Genomic DNA, 15,061 nt, shown 5'->3' on the forward strand with positions numbered 1-15,061 from the left:
GCAAGGTGCTCTGAAGACAGAGCTGAGAGTGATTTGGCCACAAGCCAGGGACTGATGAGTCAAAAGAAACTGGAAGAGGCAAAGAACAGATTTTTCCCTAGAGCAGCGGTTCTCAACCTGTGGGTCACGACCCCTTTGGCGGTCAAACGACCCTTTCACAGGGGTCGCCTAAGACCCTCCTACATATCAGATATTTACATTACGATTCATAACAGTAGCAACATTACAGTTATGAAGTAGCAACGAAAATAATTTTATGGTTGGGTCACAACATGAGAAACTGTATTTAAAGGGCCAGAAGGTTGAGAATCACTGCCCTAGAGCTTTCAGAGGGAGTACAGCCCTGCTGACACCTCAATTTAGGACTTCTGGTCTACGAAACAGTAAGATAATAAATACATAGCTGTTGATTTAAGCGGCCACATTTGCAGTAATCTGTTACAGCAGCCACAGGAACTTAATACATAATTTGATACCAGGAAGTAAGGTTCTGCTATATATCAAATAACTAAAAATGTGGAAGTGGCTTTGAAATTGGATAATGGGTAGAAGCTGGAAAAAATGTGATGCATCTGATAGGAAAAGCATAGATTGACTTAAGCAGGCTATTGGTAAAAATATAAATTAAAGGTGCTTCCGATAAGGGCTCAGAAGGAACGGAGGAACATTTTATTAGAAACTAGAAGAAATGCGATCCCTGTTATATAGCAGCATAAGTCTTATCTGAATTGTCTCAAACAGTTGCATGGAAAGTAGAATTTGTAAATGATGAACTAGGATATTTAACTGAGATTTTCAAGCAAAGCATTAGAGGTATGGCCTAGCTTCTTCTTAAGCTTATATTAAAATATAAGAGGAAAGAGAGAAATTGAGGAAAGACCTATTAAACAGAAAGGAACCAGAACTTGATGATTCAGAACATTTTGAGCCTATTCAGGTTGTAAAATATGCTCAAACTAGGAGACTCGCTTTTAGGAGGTGTGCTCTGGAGAGAAAGCTAAGGGTGTGGCTGGACAACCTTTGGCTACTGCTGGAAAGATTAGGTATTGACTCATGGATCCACTCAACCATCTCAATTGAAGCCAGGAATAGAGATGGGGTTCTCTGGCAAAGATCTCTGAGGACTCTCTTGTCTCAGTATTGAATCAATGTGACATACATGGGAGGCCCACAGAGTTTTTGAAAATGTTATACCAGCAGAAATACTTCTAGGTTGGCCTTAAAGGGACAGAGATGGGACAAGATGAGAGAAGGTTTTCAGACTACTAAAAATTTACAGGCAACAAACAAGCTGATAAAACTACAATGTAAAGGATCCTTCAATGTAAAGGATCACCCATTAGGACTGCAGGTACAGGGGCCCAAACATGGGAGCAGAAGCAGAAGTGAAAGCCATGGGCAGAGCGGGCAGAGATGCAGGCCTAACAGGTAGAGCCCTGAGACAAGGAGGATTATTGTCAGGCCTTGAAACCTAAGAGGATTTTGCTGCCTGAATTTTGAAAATCAACCGGACAGCCCTAGCCAGTTTGGCTCGGTGGATAGAGCATTGGCCTGGGGACTGAAGGGTCCCAGGTTCGATTCCGGTCCAGGGCACATGCCCAGGTTTTGGGCTCGGTCCCCAGTGGGGGGCATGTAGGAGGCAACCAATCAATGATTCTCTCTCATCATTGATGTTTCTATCTCTCCCTCCCTCTTCCTTCCTCTCTGAAATCAATAAAAAAAAAAAAAAAAGAAAATCATCGGGACAGATGACGCCTTCCTACTTTCCATTTTCTCCCTTTTGGAATAGGAATGCCCATAACCATTATCAGATGCCTGTCCCAACATTGTATTTTGGAAGCAGATAATTTGTTTTCTTATTGTATCGATCCACAGATGGAGATGAATTTTGCTTCAGGCATTTTCTATACCTAATTTAGATCATCTAAATGGTGAGATTTGGAACTCTTGAACTGATAATGTTTGAATGAAATTTTAGACTTAGACTTGATGCTGTAATGTGTTGACAAGGTTGAGATGGAGTGAAGATTTCATGCACATGGGACAGACCTAAATTTGGGGAGGGGAGCAAAGGCAACTATTGTGGGCTAAGGGTTGCCTCCAAAAAAGAGATATTCATAACCTAATCCCAGAATCTGTGAATTAGCTACCTTATTTGGAAAAAAGGTCCTACAAGTATAATTAAGTTTAGGGTCTTCAGATGAATTATCCTGGATTATCTGAGTGGGCCCTAAATGCCAACCTAAATGTGTCCCTAAGAGAGGCAGAGGGAGATTAGGTACACAGAGGAGAAGGTGATGTGAAAATGGAGCAGAGATGTGACTGTAAGCCAAGGAATGCCGACAGCCACCAGAAGCAGGGAGAGGCAAGGACAGATTTTCCTTTAGAGCCTCTGGAGGGAGCATGGCCCTTGGTTTTAGACATCTGGGCAGCAGAATCTCGAGAGAATAAATTTCTGATGGGTTAAGAAGCAACTGAGTTTGTGATACTGTGTTATAGCAGCCGAAGGAAACTAATACAACTAGTAAACATTTTAAGGGCTTTGTAATTTTTTAAAACATTCTGAAGAAAATCTTCATAAACTGGTGCTTCTCACATGTGGTAGTAATAAATCCAACAAGAGACTTCAGTATAATCTGATTCCATACTAAAAATGTCATGATGCACTTTTTTGGTGATACGTTTCCATCTAACCCCAGACTGCAAATAGCTAGAGCAGGATCATTATAAATCTGGGAAGCAATTCCCTGAACTCAATTATTGGAACTTCATGAAAGACCCTGAAAAGGCTTCATAATATTTGTGAAAAGCAGGTGGGATTACTTTAAATACAAATATATACTTTATCAATAATAGTTCTTTTTTTTTTCACAAACTATAAAATAAGGCAAGTTCACATCTGGAAAAGGTGATATACATCAGTATTTCTACCTTGACCAGCTTGGTAATATGGCATGGCAAATGCCCCTACACATTAGTCAGGGTTAATTTTTCAAAATATTTCCCCAGGCCTAAAAAGCTATCAAAGGATTCAAAGAAGCCATACCATGAAGATTTCAGAAATGACTTGTTGAAGTCAAAAATACACACGTTAAGTATTTACATAAATTAGTAGAACCAATATCTTTGTTTAAAAAATTATGTGAAATTAGTATATCCTTTAAATTTGTGTATGTGTGTGCCTATGTGAGTGTCTTAAGAGGAGATAAAACTGTAACATCTCAGATACTGTAATTCTTGTTGATTTCTCTATCATAGCAGCTTTAGAGCTTTGTAAAGTATGACACCCAAGTAAGAATGCACTGGAGGGAAAGGCAGCACTGAATCATCACACATCTGCAGAAAGGAAACTGGCCACTAGTTGTCTTTATCTCATGTGGTGACTTGCCAAGTCAGTCCTTTGTTCTTTCTGAATGTCTACAATGTGCTTTGGAGGAGAAATAGGATTCTCTATGTAAGATATATACACATAAGAAATCTTTTACAATAATCATCTGCATGGATTGGTCTTAAAATTGCACTCCAGAGAAGTTATACCACATTACTTCAATGCATACTTTAAAATAATAGACAATTGAAATATAATCGTTACTCTCTCATCAATTTAAGAAAAACGTAGAGCCTATTTTCTTCCTAGAGCTGTTTATGGCGGCAGCATTTAAATTTGTTAATATTGGTAAGTAAGTATGATGACTCAGAAGTTCACTTAGTCACTGGGATGTGGAATTACTGTAGCAGGAGATATAAATATATCCACATATGTACACATACATACATAAATTGGTTTTTCTTCCTCAGACCACCGAGGCAGAATTGGAAAGGGGAGTAGAAAGGCAGATAAAACAATTGACCTTTCAGTTTTCTGCTGCCTCTTGCAGAGAGAAATCTTTTTCCTCTCAGGTCTCTGAGAATTCTATTCCCTGCTTCCAAGGGGATCATAGGAGAAAGAAGAGTAGAGAGAAGAAATAAACCACACAGATTAGGAATCAATATTTACCTTTAAAAATCTAAATAAAGGTAATAGAATTTTTAGGTTCATCCCTCACCTAAACATTAAGATGTGAAGTTTTTCTCAAAAATAGCCATATAAAGTATTTATATAAAGTTGATATATGTGCATAATTAGAAAACACTTCTTTAAATAAAATTTAAATCACTTTGCTGCTGTTGAACTTTGGTTTATTTTTAGCAATGAAAAGTGCCCGCACTATCATGCTGAAACTTTAGATTAATGATCAGTTTAATTTCAGCCAAAGCAGATGAATCCATCAGCTTTCACTTGAGATAAGATTCTAACTAATTAGACAGGGGCGAAGCAGTACTTTTGCTGAGATTCCAAAATGGTGTCTCTTACTGCCGCTCCATATTACTAACACATACTTTTTCATTGGCCTTTTCCTTTTCTATGTAACAAGAATCAGAAGCAGATATTGAGTCATTCTTTTTTTCTACCCCTTTTCTTCTCTTTCTTCCTTTTTTTTTTGGGGGGGGGAGGGGCTGTGGGGGAGGTGACCTGCAAAGTTGAGTAACATTGTACGTTTCTGACAGACTGAATGATTTGAAAGCCTTAGAGCTCTTCAATTTCTTACACTTTTCACCATCACTGTTAGGTCACACACAATAACAAATAATACACATCTTTACACTAAAATGGAACACACATTTTAGAATCCCAATAATTGTGTTCATATTAGTATGATTGTGGGAGGAGTCTTGCAATAGCTTTACAAATGCAGGCTGTTTCATCCGGCTTGGCTTGATCTTTGCAGAAATGCACTGATTCTTCTCCATCCCTTGAGTGCATGTTTTGTTCTCAAAATGAATGATTTTATTTACTGAAATATTTTTATATTCTTTGGCATCAGGACTCACTTAGCGGAGATACCTCCATTGTGGCGAGAGCGTGACCTTTCCAAAGGTACCCGTCTGTTATCTGTAAGACAAAGAGAAAAAGAACCAAAAACATGGTGAGCTTCAGATCTCAGCTATTACAGGATGTCAGGTTGAGAGAGGGTTTCAAATAGTCCTGAAAAATCACTTCAAATGAATCCTATATAATAAAAGCACAATGACTGGAACAACCGTTAGACCAAAACCACCATGGCCCCTTGCCGGGCTGGCCCTGCCCCCAAGCAAGTGGTTAGGGGTGATCAGGAAGGCAGGCATTGTGGTTAGGGGTGATCAGGAAGGCAGGCATTGTGGTTAGGGGTGATCAGGAAGGCAGGCATTGTGGTTAGGGGTGATCAGGAAGGCAGGCATTGTGGTTAGGGGTGATCAGGAAGGCAGACCAGTGGTTAGGGGTGATCAGGTGGGCAGGCCAGCGGTTAGGGGTGATCAGATAGTCAGACGGCCCCTCGCAGGGCTGGCCCCGCCCCCCAGCAACAAAAGAGGGAGGTCTGGGCCACCAGTGGCTACTCTGTGGCAGGTGTAAAGTGGCCAGCGATTGCCCCACAGAGGGAGGCACAGGCCAGCCAAGCCATCGCACCCCACCCCTGTTGCCTGCAGAGGGAGGCCACCGATGGCAGGGGAGTAGGGGGCTGTGCTGCACAGATGGCAAGTAGCGGCAGTGGCGGGGTGGGACCAGCTGCCTGCAGCCGGGGGAAGGAAAGCCCCAATAGGCCCTGATCTCAGGCCAGGCCTAGGGACCAGACCTGAGGGGTCCCAGATTGTAAGAGGGTGCAGGCCGGGCTGAGGCCCCCCTCCCCCAGTGCACAAATTTTCATGCACCGGGCCTCTATTATGTAAATAAGTAACATGGAGCCCAGATCTGAGGAGTTCATGCAGCAGCTGCCGGGCTGAGTTCAAGAGTTCTGCAATCAGCACTAAGTGACTTTTCTTGGTTAAGTGAAGTCAGAGTGATACAAGAAATGGAAGAATTTTCTCAAGCACAATCCCCTTGGAAGTGGCAGGCGACAACAGAATTTCTTGGTCAACACATTAAATTGAAAGGCTCTATGTACAGGGCCTTTTGTTGGAAAGCACTTCAATTCTCCGTGAGTTTTCACTCTGTGTACTGGCTACCACTACAGGACAGCAGCATGGGCAGAGCAGGAAAGAGTTTTGATTTTTTGCAATGATTGCAGCTACTGAATATTTGCCTGATTGTATGATGTAAACAAGTTCAATACATTATATAGTCATAGTGAGAATGAATAATGAATAGGCCCCATTCCCTTCACCCGTCACAAGAAAAATAATCACTGTCGAGATAACTGTTGGCACAAAGCTTGAAAAGCAAAGTTTTAAAGTATTGAAAGTTGCTGAAAATAGTTTTAGCTTTAATAGGAAAAAGGTTTACAGCTCTGCATTGAGATGATCAGTACTATGTTATTATCACCTCTGTTTTATGCTCGGCTTAAATGCAATTGATGTGGGTGCAAATCCTTCTGACAGAGGCATAATATACTTAAATTCTCTATTTAGAATGAGACTAGGTCCCTACAAATAATGACAACCACCAGCACTTACATAAACGCTAAAGCTTCACACTCGTTAATTTGCTAATGCACACAACATCCCCGGGAGGTAAGCCCATTTCATTCTATCCTATTATCTCTGCTTTACTGATGAAGGTTACACAGCAAATCAATGGTATGATGGGGGATCATAATGCAAAGTTAATGCCTAAATGTCAGGCCTGCTTTGTTCAGAGGTAAATGTTGGGGCCTCCCAAGCTACTCCCCTCCTCTCCCCCTGCCTTAAGATGATATGAAAGAAAGACATCCTGTCCATCCCAGGAGAAGGATGGACTGTGAGAAGTGCTGAAATGTTGCTATGGTATCAGTTTCATCTGTTCCAGTGTCTCTTGACGGACTCCCAGTAGTCTGTGGTCAGTACAGAGCAAAGAAAGCTCACTGGCCTCCATGACCTTGGCCTCATTAACACCCTGGTATGAGTGCATTGAACCAAACAACTATAAGCTTAAAGTGCCTTATATGCAATAATATCACCGAGAGGTGAGAAAGAAAGGGGCATTTTCTCCTTTCAGAGATATATCTGAGTGATGGATTATTTGGGCATCCTTTTAAAGATACTATTTAAAAAATCCAATATTTAGTTTGTGATATGGATCACAATTCAGCTAAAAATGTGAAGATAACATTCCTAGATAAAGAGCTTATTACTGAGATGTCACTGCTTTGCATACAGATTGGTTTGAGACTTCTTAGAAAACATTTAAAAGTGAGATTATAATATAACACTTACCATTCCATTGCTAGCATGTAAGCTTTTAATGCCATCAGATATGAGAATGATGTTACCAATCACAGAGGACTGTCCCAGCTCAAAAAGAGGCTTGCTCCTTAGCAATCTTACACACTAAAGCCAAACTGGCATTCACTTTAGGAATGCCACTGGCACCCCATAACATCACTCACTGCCCCCTGGATTCAAGAGAAGTACCACATGCAAAAACCCAGCCTCATGGCATTAAATGATGTGAGGATTCATGTCAACCCGCAACTTATTGGTAGCATTTGGTGTGAGAAAAGAAACATTCAGGTCAAAATGAATGGAGAAAAGGACATTGAAGCTTTTGGAAAGCAAGATAAACACTGGTCCATGGTCCAAATCTAGCTCTTGGCATGCACAAGAAAAGTACCTATTCTACATTTCCTCCCTTCTTTCCTCCCTCCCTTTCTTCCTCCTTCTCTATCTTTTTCAATTTTTTGGTACCTAATTAGTCATCTATGTCCATGAGATAATTATAAAGAAGCAGCAATTCTGTAAAGGTCACCACGTATGATTTTAAAATATCAACCTACAACCTTGTTTATGAAAAAATGTCATTAGAAACAATGACAGCAATGACTGATCTGGATTTTGCAATTTATTTACAATCCTCTGTATTTATGTTAAAACTATTTAGGTAAAAATATATATATATTTATATTCTAGAGTTGTATGGATCAGGCCACAGTGTGATTTAAGGGATAATATGCTATATGTATATATAACATGAATATATATTCATCTCTCTTCGCATTCTAATAGCTTGCAATCTAATGATGACAATATTTCTCACATGGATTCATACCTTCTTTAAAGCAGAGATTGTGAATTACTACATTTTTTGAAAGGCAAACTACTATATTTATAGTATTAAATACTAATGAATAAAAATCAGTGGTCTGAGCCTCATAAGATCAGGGCACATCTTTGGCATCACATTTATGAGAAAGGAGCAAATGTTCGATATTATTGCATTTCCCTTTTGGAAACATAGATGGAAGCAGCAGGTGTGCATGTGATATGATTGGAGAGCTCCAGGAGACCTAGATGGAACCAAACCCACTTACCTCGCCGATCTTATTCTCCCCGCACTACTGATACTAGAGTGGTTTACATGGTGAAAACAGAGCCTCTCCTCCAATAAGTCAATAGTTTAAACATATGTATTAACCTGAGATGATGTGGAAGGCTTTGTTAGTAGCTTTCCTTTCCAATTTGTCTGTTGTCTTTTTGGAAAACAAGGAGAGGAAGGTAGGAGGGAAGCATCTGTCTGTGTTTGTATCCTTGTTGGGGATAGTGAGCAGTGAGATACAGGCAAAAACATTTCATTAGAGGATGGGGGAAACATGATTTGTCATATTCTCCCTCTGCTCCCATTTTATTAATACATAAGTAACATATTACAGTGAGTAAGAGAGCCTGGAGATTCTAGGATATCCTCAGGGTCTAGGAATTCATTAAGGCATTCTATTGTTTGTAAACATGAGGATTAATGCAGCAGTAAAGCCTGAGACGTCAGTCCTAAGATGTCAGTCCCAAATCCACCACAGTTAGGTATATTTACCCTGGCAGGTTATCTCTGGTCATCAAAAGCTTGTCTTTATAAAATATGCCCCAGGTAAAGATGAAAGGATTCTGCTGTTACAGAGGGTGACCTGGTCATAGCATGACATTGAAGAGAGGGACATAGTTATACGAAAACTAGAAGCCCGTTGCAGGAGGATTCCTGCAAGAATAGGGCTTCTTCAGGCTGATTGCGCCACCAAGCCCCGCCGCCCAGGGCCGCAGATGGGGTCCCGCCCACCCAGGGCTGCACACGGGGGTCCCGGCTGGGGGCGGGGCTTAGGCGGCACACAGGGGCTCGGATGGCGGCTCGCACTGACCTGCCCTGCCTGAATTATGCAAATTAGCCGCCATCTTTGTTGGCCATTAATTTGCATATCACACTGATTAGCCAATGGGAGGTGTAGCGAAGGTATGGTCAATTACCATGTTTGTCTATTATTAGATAGGAAATGTGCATTCTATAGAGGAAAGGTGGCTAAAATAAAAACAATATTCCAATCTGTCACCAAAAGAGACTATAAATGCATGGCCCAGCTTTAACATGCTTCTGCATATTCTGAATATCAGGTTAAACAGCTAAAGCCAATGTCAAGGCTTTCCCCATTATGTTAAGAGCAAAAAGCTTTTGGTTTTTTCTGAGCATAAATTGATTTGGCATCCATCTCAAAATTTCCCCAACTGAGTCCTGCAGTGAATGAATTAAACCCATTATTGTATTGCTCTAAAATTCATCCATTCAATCATTTATTCAGCAACTATATACAAAGCACATCATTTATGAAATACCTGAATGTCACAATGTTTCAGATCCATAGCTAAATCTATGCCACTACTTTCTTCTTACTGAAAACTTTGTCAAGTGCAATAACTAAGGAAGAAGCATGTCACAGATAAGGCTGAAACAAAATGTGGTGTGAGAGACATCAAAGGACTCAAGCCAGTGCTATATAACCTGGGAATGGGCAATTAATCCTCTAACAAAGTGATGCCAGAGATACAAGGCTGCATCTTGTATATTGCATGAGTAAGTCAGGTTGAAACTGAAAAATGGTGATGAAAAAGGCCATGTCCATTATTCATTTCCCCCCAGGTTAGGTGCCCATCTGTTGTCTATGGAAGAATTGTTTCCCTGGTGCTTCGTAGGCATGTAGACATATATCAATGTACACCTAACATAATGCACTATACACTCCCAGCCGGGTAACATAAAACAAGTGTGCCTGGTATATACTGCACAGTGTGTTACAAAATATCCCACGTAAATGCAAATTATCTGGCTCGAAAACAAAGTGAAAGATACCCTCCGTAATGTACTGTGGGCTTTGTTTTCTCCAAAGCTCTTCAAAAGTGAAGGTGTGGCCCATTGACCATCAATGGGTAGGCATTGTTTCCAGCAAACTAAGCAAACAGAGGATTGGGTTTATGGAGTTTAGGCTAGGGAAACCAAGAACATTTTAGGTTGCTTCAGGAAATGTCTATTGAGTAGCTGTTTGCATTCCAAACACTCAGAAAGAAAAGTAATTTTAGACTTGTTATACTGAAATATTCTCATATGAACTTATGTTTTTTCCTTTGTGTCCCATGATTCCAAAACTGATTTATGTTGGTGTGTGTGTGTGTGTGTGTGTGTGTGTGTGTGTGTGTGTTTGCTGTGATTTTTGGGATCCTGAATTGATAAAGTATCTCTCTCACTAGAAATGACTAGAATGTGGCAGCTGAATTAGGTTTAGGCCTAAGGTGGAGGATAGCCAATTGCTCTATTAGTTGACCAGGCTCATTCTCTTCACTCTTACCAGAATAGTGACCTCTAAAAGAAAAAAAATATGTTGAGCTCAAACTTCATAAACAATTTGGTGTTCTAATTTTTTATTTAACATTTTATCATAGAAATTTTCCATGGCATTAAACATCTGAAACATGATACTAAAAATATGGTTTTTAATGGCCACTTTCTTTTATATGATATAAATATATCACAATTTGGTTAATCATCTCTTGTCTACTGGACATTTCAGTTGCTCCCAATTTTTTCTATTACAAAAAGCCTCACAGTGTACATCCTTAGAGTCATATCTTTATATGTACCATGTGCGGAAGTGGCATTAAGTATGCAAATAAGTTTCTAGCCTAGGCCTCATCCTCCGGAAATTCTGTTTCTTTGTTATGGGGTGGGGCCCAGAAATCAGGATTTTAAAAAGATTCCCAGGTGATTCTAATGTGCAGCCAAGGTTGAGAACCACTTCTCTAGACAGAGACATATGATACACATTCAACTATATCTCTTCTTCTTCTTTAAGCTTTGATTTTTTTACATTTAATTATTTAAGTGATTTAGAATTTATTTTGATAAGTTTACACATTGCTTGCTTGCAAAGAAGAAATGGGTTGTCCCAGCACTATTTGTTGAATAATCATGAATTTCTGCACAGATTCATGATGCCTCTCTTATAAGTAATCTATAGTAGGGCACATTTCTGTTCCATTGACCTAAGTAGTTTTCCAACTACTATTTTGGTGCCAATACCTTCTGACTGTGTTATTTCAACCTCATAATAGATTTTAATATCTGGAGAAAATAATCCTCCATAATTTATAATTTCATTTCAAACATATTTTAGGGCACATTTTGGATGTCTACATCACACTGTCATCACAAAACATCTTGAAAAAATCCACACACAGCCTGAAAAACAAACCCTACTAACTAGGCTATCCCAGTGAGGCCAGCTAAGCAGATGTTGATTTGTTGAGTGTCAGTGAGTTAGGTGACTCTAATGTCCCTAATGATGTTTTTAAGAGTTCTCAGACTCCTCATTTTCTTAAAGATTTTAAAAAAGCTCCTTTCCCTGTCTTCTGATAACTTTTTTTTTTTATACCAGCTAATTACTTTTCTTCTGGAAATACAGTAGAGGCCAGCACTAAGAAAAAGAACATCAGTGATTCTACCTACAGGTTTTATAATACTCTTACTCTCATTATTTGTGCCTTGTCAAAAATATGAGTAATTGGTATTAAATGTATAGTTTTGTTGGCTGTTGATAAAGTCTAGTGTTTCTAGTTTGTAAATCTAATTTTCTCATATGTTTTATATGTTTTACAAAATTGGCTTTCTCTAGAAACCATGAGTATTAAACTATATCAAACATTATTTCATTCCAACAGAATTGCATACAAGGGTGCTGTGCAAAAATGCATGTCTAGAAGCCAGTCTATTGCCTCCACCTAGCAAATAGTTCTAGCCCTTTTCTAATCTCAGTGACATAATAGAAATAGTCCATGTTGTGTAATCTGTATCCTTCATTATATGCAAATAAATCCATGCAAAGAAAACAGAAACCAAGATTACCGTGGTAGTTCAGGTTGGCAGAAGAGATGAAAGTATTTTAACGAGGATGGTAATGGAAAGCAATAATGTTAAAGTAGTTCAGAGGCTACTGTGACTATAGACACACAACTCCCATTAACTGTAATTGGAGTTAAGCACATGTAATGATAACAAAATAGACCCCTAAATGTCTTTCCAATTGGAAAATAAGCAGATATGTTCCAGGAAACGGCGTGCTTTTGTGTAGAAAATACAATATTCTAATTGAGATGCACAAATTAGTTTCATTGATATTGCTCAGGGTCTGATGTTGGTATTTTCCTTATGCTTAGGGATGTAGATCTGCTAGAGGTAATGTCTGTACAAAGAATGCCTTTCCTTTTCACTTCTTAATGCTCAGCATTCGTTATATTATTAAAGGAAAAGTCTCAATAGTTGTGATGGATTTATTAATTCGGTAGCTTGTTATCAGCATGAAACTCTGCTGTGCTAGGGGAAAAACAAATTATATTTTACAAAACTGCAGTAGTGAGATGAAATCACTTTTCTATATTTCACTTTCTTCTTATCCTCCTTGCCAGGTAGTAACTCTACTCTCTATCTCTATTATGAACCTCATATTTTGCAAACTATCAAGTCTTGTAGTAATATAAGGGCACATTATCAAACAAACTCAATTACAGCGACTTTAGGAAGATTGAAACACATGATAAAAGTAAAACCACATAGTACAATAATAATATTACTTCAAGGCACTAAAAACTTAATCCATATTAAGCTACAAATTTAGAAAATATGCAATACTTACTTTTATCTATCATAAACATGATATTTTCATAACATGTACAACCAATCTCTTGGGGTTTTAAATGACTTAACATTTACATAATTGGTAATTTGAGTATTTCAAAGGATTTTAGAAAAGCATGGCTCAGAAAAAAAACTAATATCAGTATATTGTTCAATATTTCAACTGCCACAGACCTTGCTATTGATTATATTTGGACACAATGTCAAAGCTAGGGAATAGATTTTTTTTAAAAAAATGTCCTTGGTTTTGTATCTTAGCCATGCGTTATGTTTGCTTCTATACTAGGAAATGCAATTAAACCCTAAGACAAATTTTCACTCTATGAGGTTGAAAATCTGATGACGATGCCTGCACATCTGGAAAATATGGAAAAGGCAACAAATAAAAAGATGAATAATATTAGAAAATAGTTGGAAAGGCTCCCAAGTAAATTATATGTGTGGAACTTGTAGTCCAATAGAGAAACCATACAAATTAGAACAGAGCCACTCAGATGTCTATCACAGTGGATTACATGCAACAGTTTCTCAAAAACTGTGAATTCAATATCCAATCATTAGCAATGAATCAGGAACTGATCCTTCAGTTTACCTTCTTCTATACTGCTTACACAGGGAATATAATTTGCCATTCATTTAAGGAAAGGAAACTCACACTCCTTTCCTTTCTCCCTGTTTCCCTTCCATCCTTTCATCTACACTCAATTTTACTACACCCAGTATCTGCAGAGTCCCATAGCAGGCACCCTCATAAGTCATTAGGGAGGACAGGATAAATGTATAACTATAACAGACACTCTGTTTCTCATAGCATCTATTATAGTCTCAGTACGATGGAGGTTCAGAGTAGAAAAACATCATATCCTTTGAGTGCAAGAGTTGGGGGTCAGGAATAATATCATCCCAGTTAGGCCTTAAAATATGTGGAATTTCAACAAGAAAAGACAAGAATATCACTGTTAATTTTTGGTTCAAAAAAGTAAGTTCCTCATGTTGCTGACTATTTAATTACCATTTATTTTCCTATTTGGCGGCATGTAAAGCAATGAATACATAAAGGGAGAATCAGAATATCCTATCTAATAATAGACAAACATGGTAATTGACCGTACCTCCGACACGCTTCCCATTGGCTAATCAGGGCGATATGCAAATTAACTGCCAACCAAGATGGCGACCGGTGGCCAGGCAGCTGAAGCGAACAGGAGTCTTGCTTGCTCCAGTGATGGAGGAAGCCAAGGTTCCCGCCTGCCGCTGCTGGCCTATGAGCTGCACTCTAAGAAACAATGTTGCAATTATAGAAGCTAAACAAACCCCAGAAACCTGCTTTCAGCCAGCCGGGCCTCAGAGCTGGAGCTGCAACAGTGTTTCAATTATAGAAGCTAAACAAAGCCCAGATACCTGCTTTCAGCAGCCGAGGTCTCAGAGCTGGAGCCAGGCATCAGAGCTAAAGCCAGCTCTCAGCTCCAGTGACAGCCATAGAAGGTAAATAAATCCCAGAATAAAAAAGAAAAAAAAGAAAAAAGGAGAGGTTGGGAGCTTCAGTTACCCGCCAGTCTGAAAACGGCCCTCAGCCCCTCACCCAGACTGGCCAGGCACACCAGTGGGGACCCCCGCACTGAAGGGGGTGTAACCAGATGCAAACAGCCATCATCCCCTCATCCAGGCTGGCCAGGCACCCAAGCGGGACCCCCACCCTGATCCGGGACACCCTTCAGGGCAAACCAGCTGGCCCCCACCCGTGCACCAGGCCTCTATCCTATATAGTAAAAGGGTAATATGAAAACTGACCCTAATAGCAGAAAGACTGGGAATAACTGGTCACTATAACACACACTGACCACCAGTGGGCAGACACTCAATGCAGGAGCTGCCCTCTGGTGGTCAGAGTGCTCTCACATGGGAGGAGCTCTGCTCAGCCACAAGCCAGGCTTATGGCTGCCAGTACAGCAGTGGTGGTGGGAGCCTCTCCTGCCTCCTCAGCAGCGCTAAGGATGTCCAACTGCAGTTTAGGCCTGCTCCCTGCTAGCAAGTGGGCATCCCCCGAGGGCTGCTGGGCTGCCAGAGGGATGTCTGATTGCCATCTTAGGCCCAATCCCCCGGGGAACAGGCCTAAGCCAGTAGGTG

At 39.9% G+C, this 15,061-nt stretch overlaps 1 protein-coding gene across 2 annotated transcripts in view; it reads right to left on the reverse strand.

The window, feature by feature from the left end:
- Nucleotides 1-2,302: 2,302 nt before the first annotated feature.
- Nucleotides 2,303-15,061, reverse strand: part of DIAPH2 (diaphanous related formin 2) — a 939,982-nt gene continuing 927,223 nt past the window's right edge. For both annotated transcript variants that reach the window (XM_036305330.1, XM_036305327.1), the window contains one exon: nucleotides 2,303-4,933. In XM_036305330.1, coding sequence (XP_036161223.1) covers nucleotides 4,869-4,933 — 65 coding nt within the window. In that variant the 3' untranslated portion in view covers nucleotides 2,303-4,868. The remainder of the gene's footprint in view (nucleotides 4,934-15,061) is intronic.

This window comes from Myotis myotis, unplaced genomic scaffold, assembly GCF_014108235.1.
Source record: "Myotis myotis isolate mMyoMyo1 unplaced genomic scaffold, mMyoMyo1.p scaffold_m19_p_4, whole genome shotgun sequence".
Lineage (NCBI taxonomy): Eukaryota > Metazoa > Chordata > Mammalia > Chiroptera > Vespertilionidae > Myotis > Myotis myotis.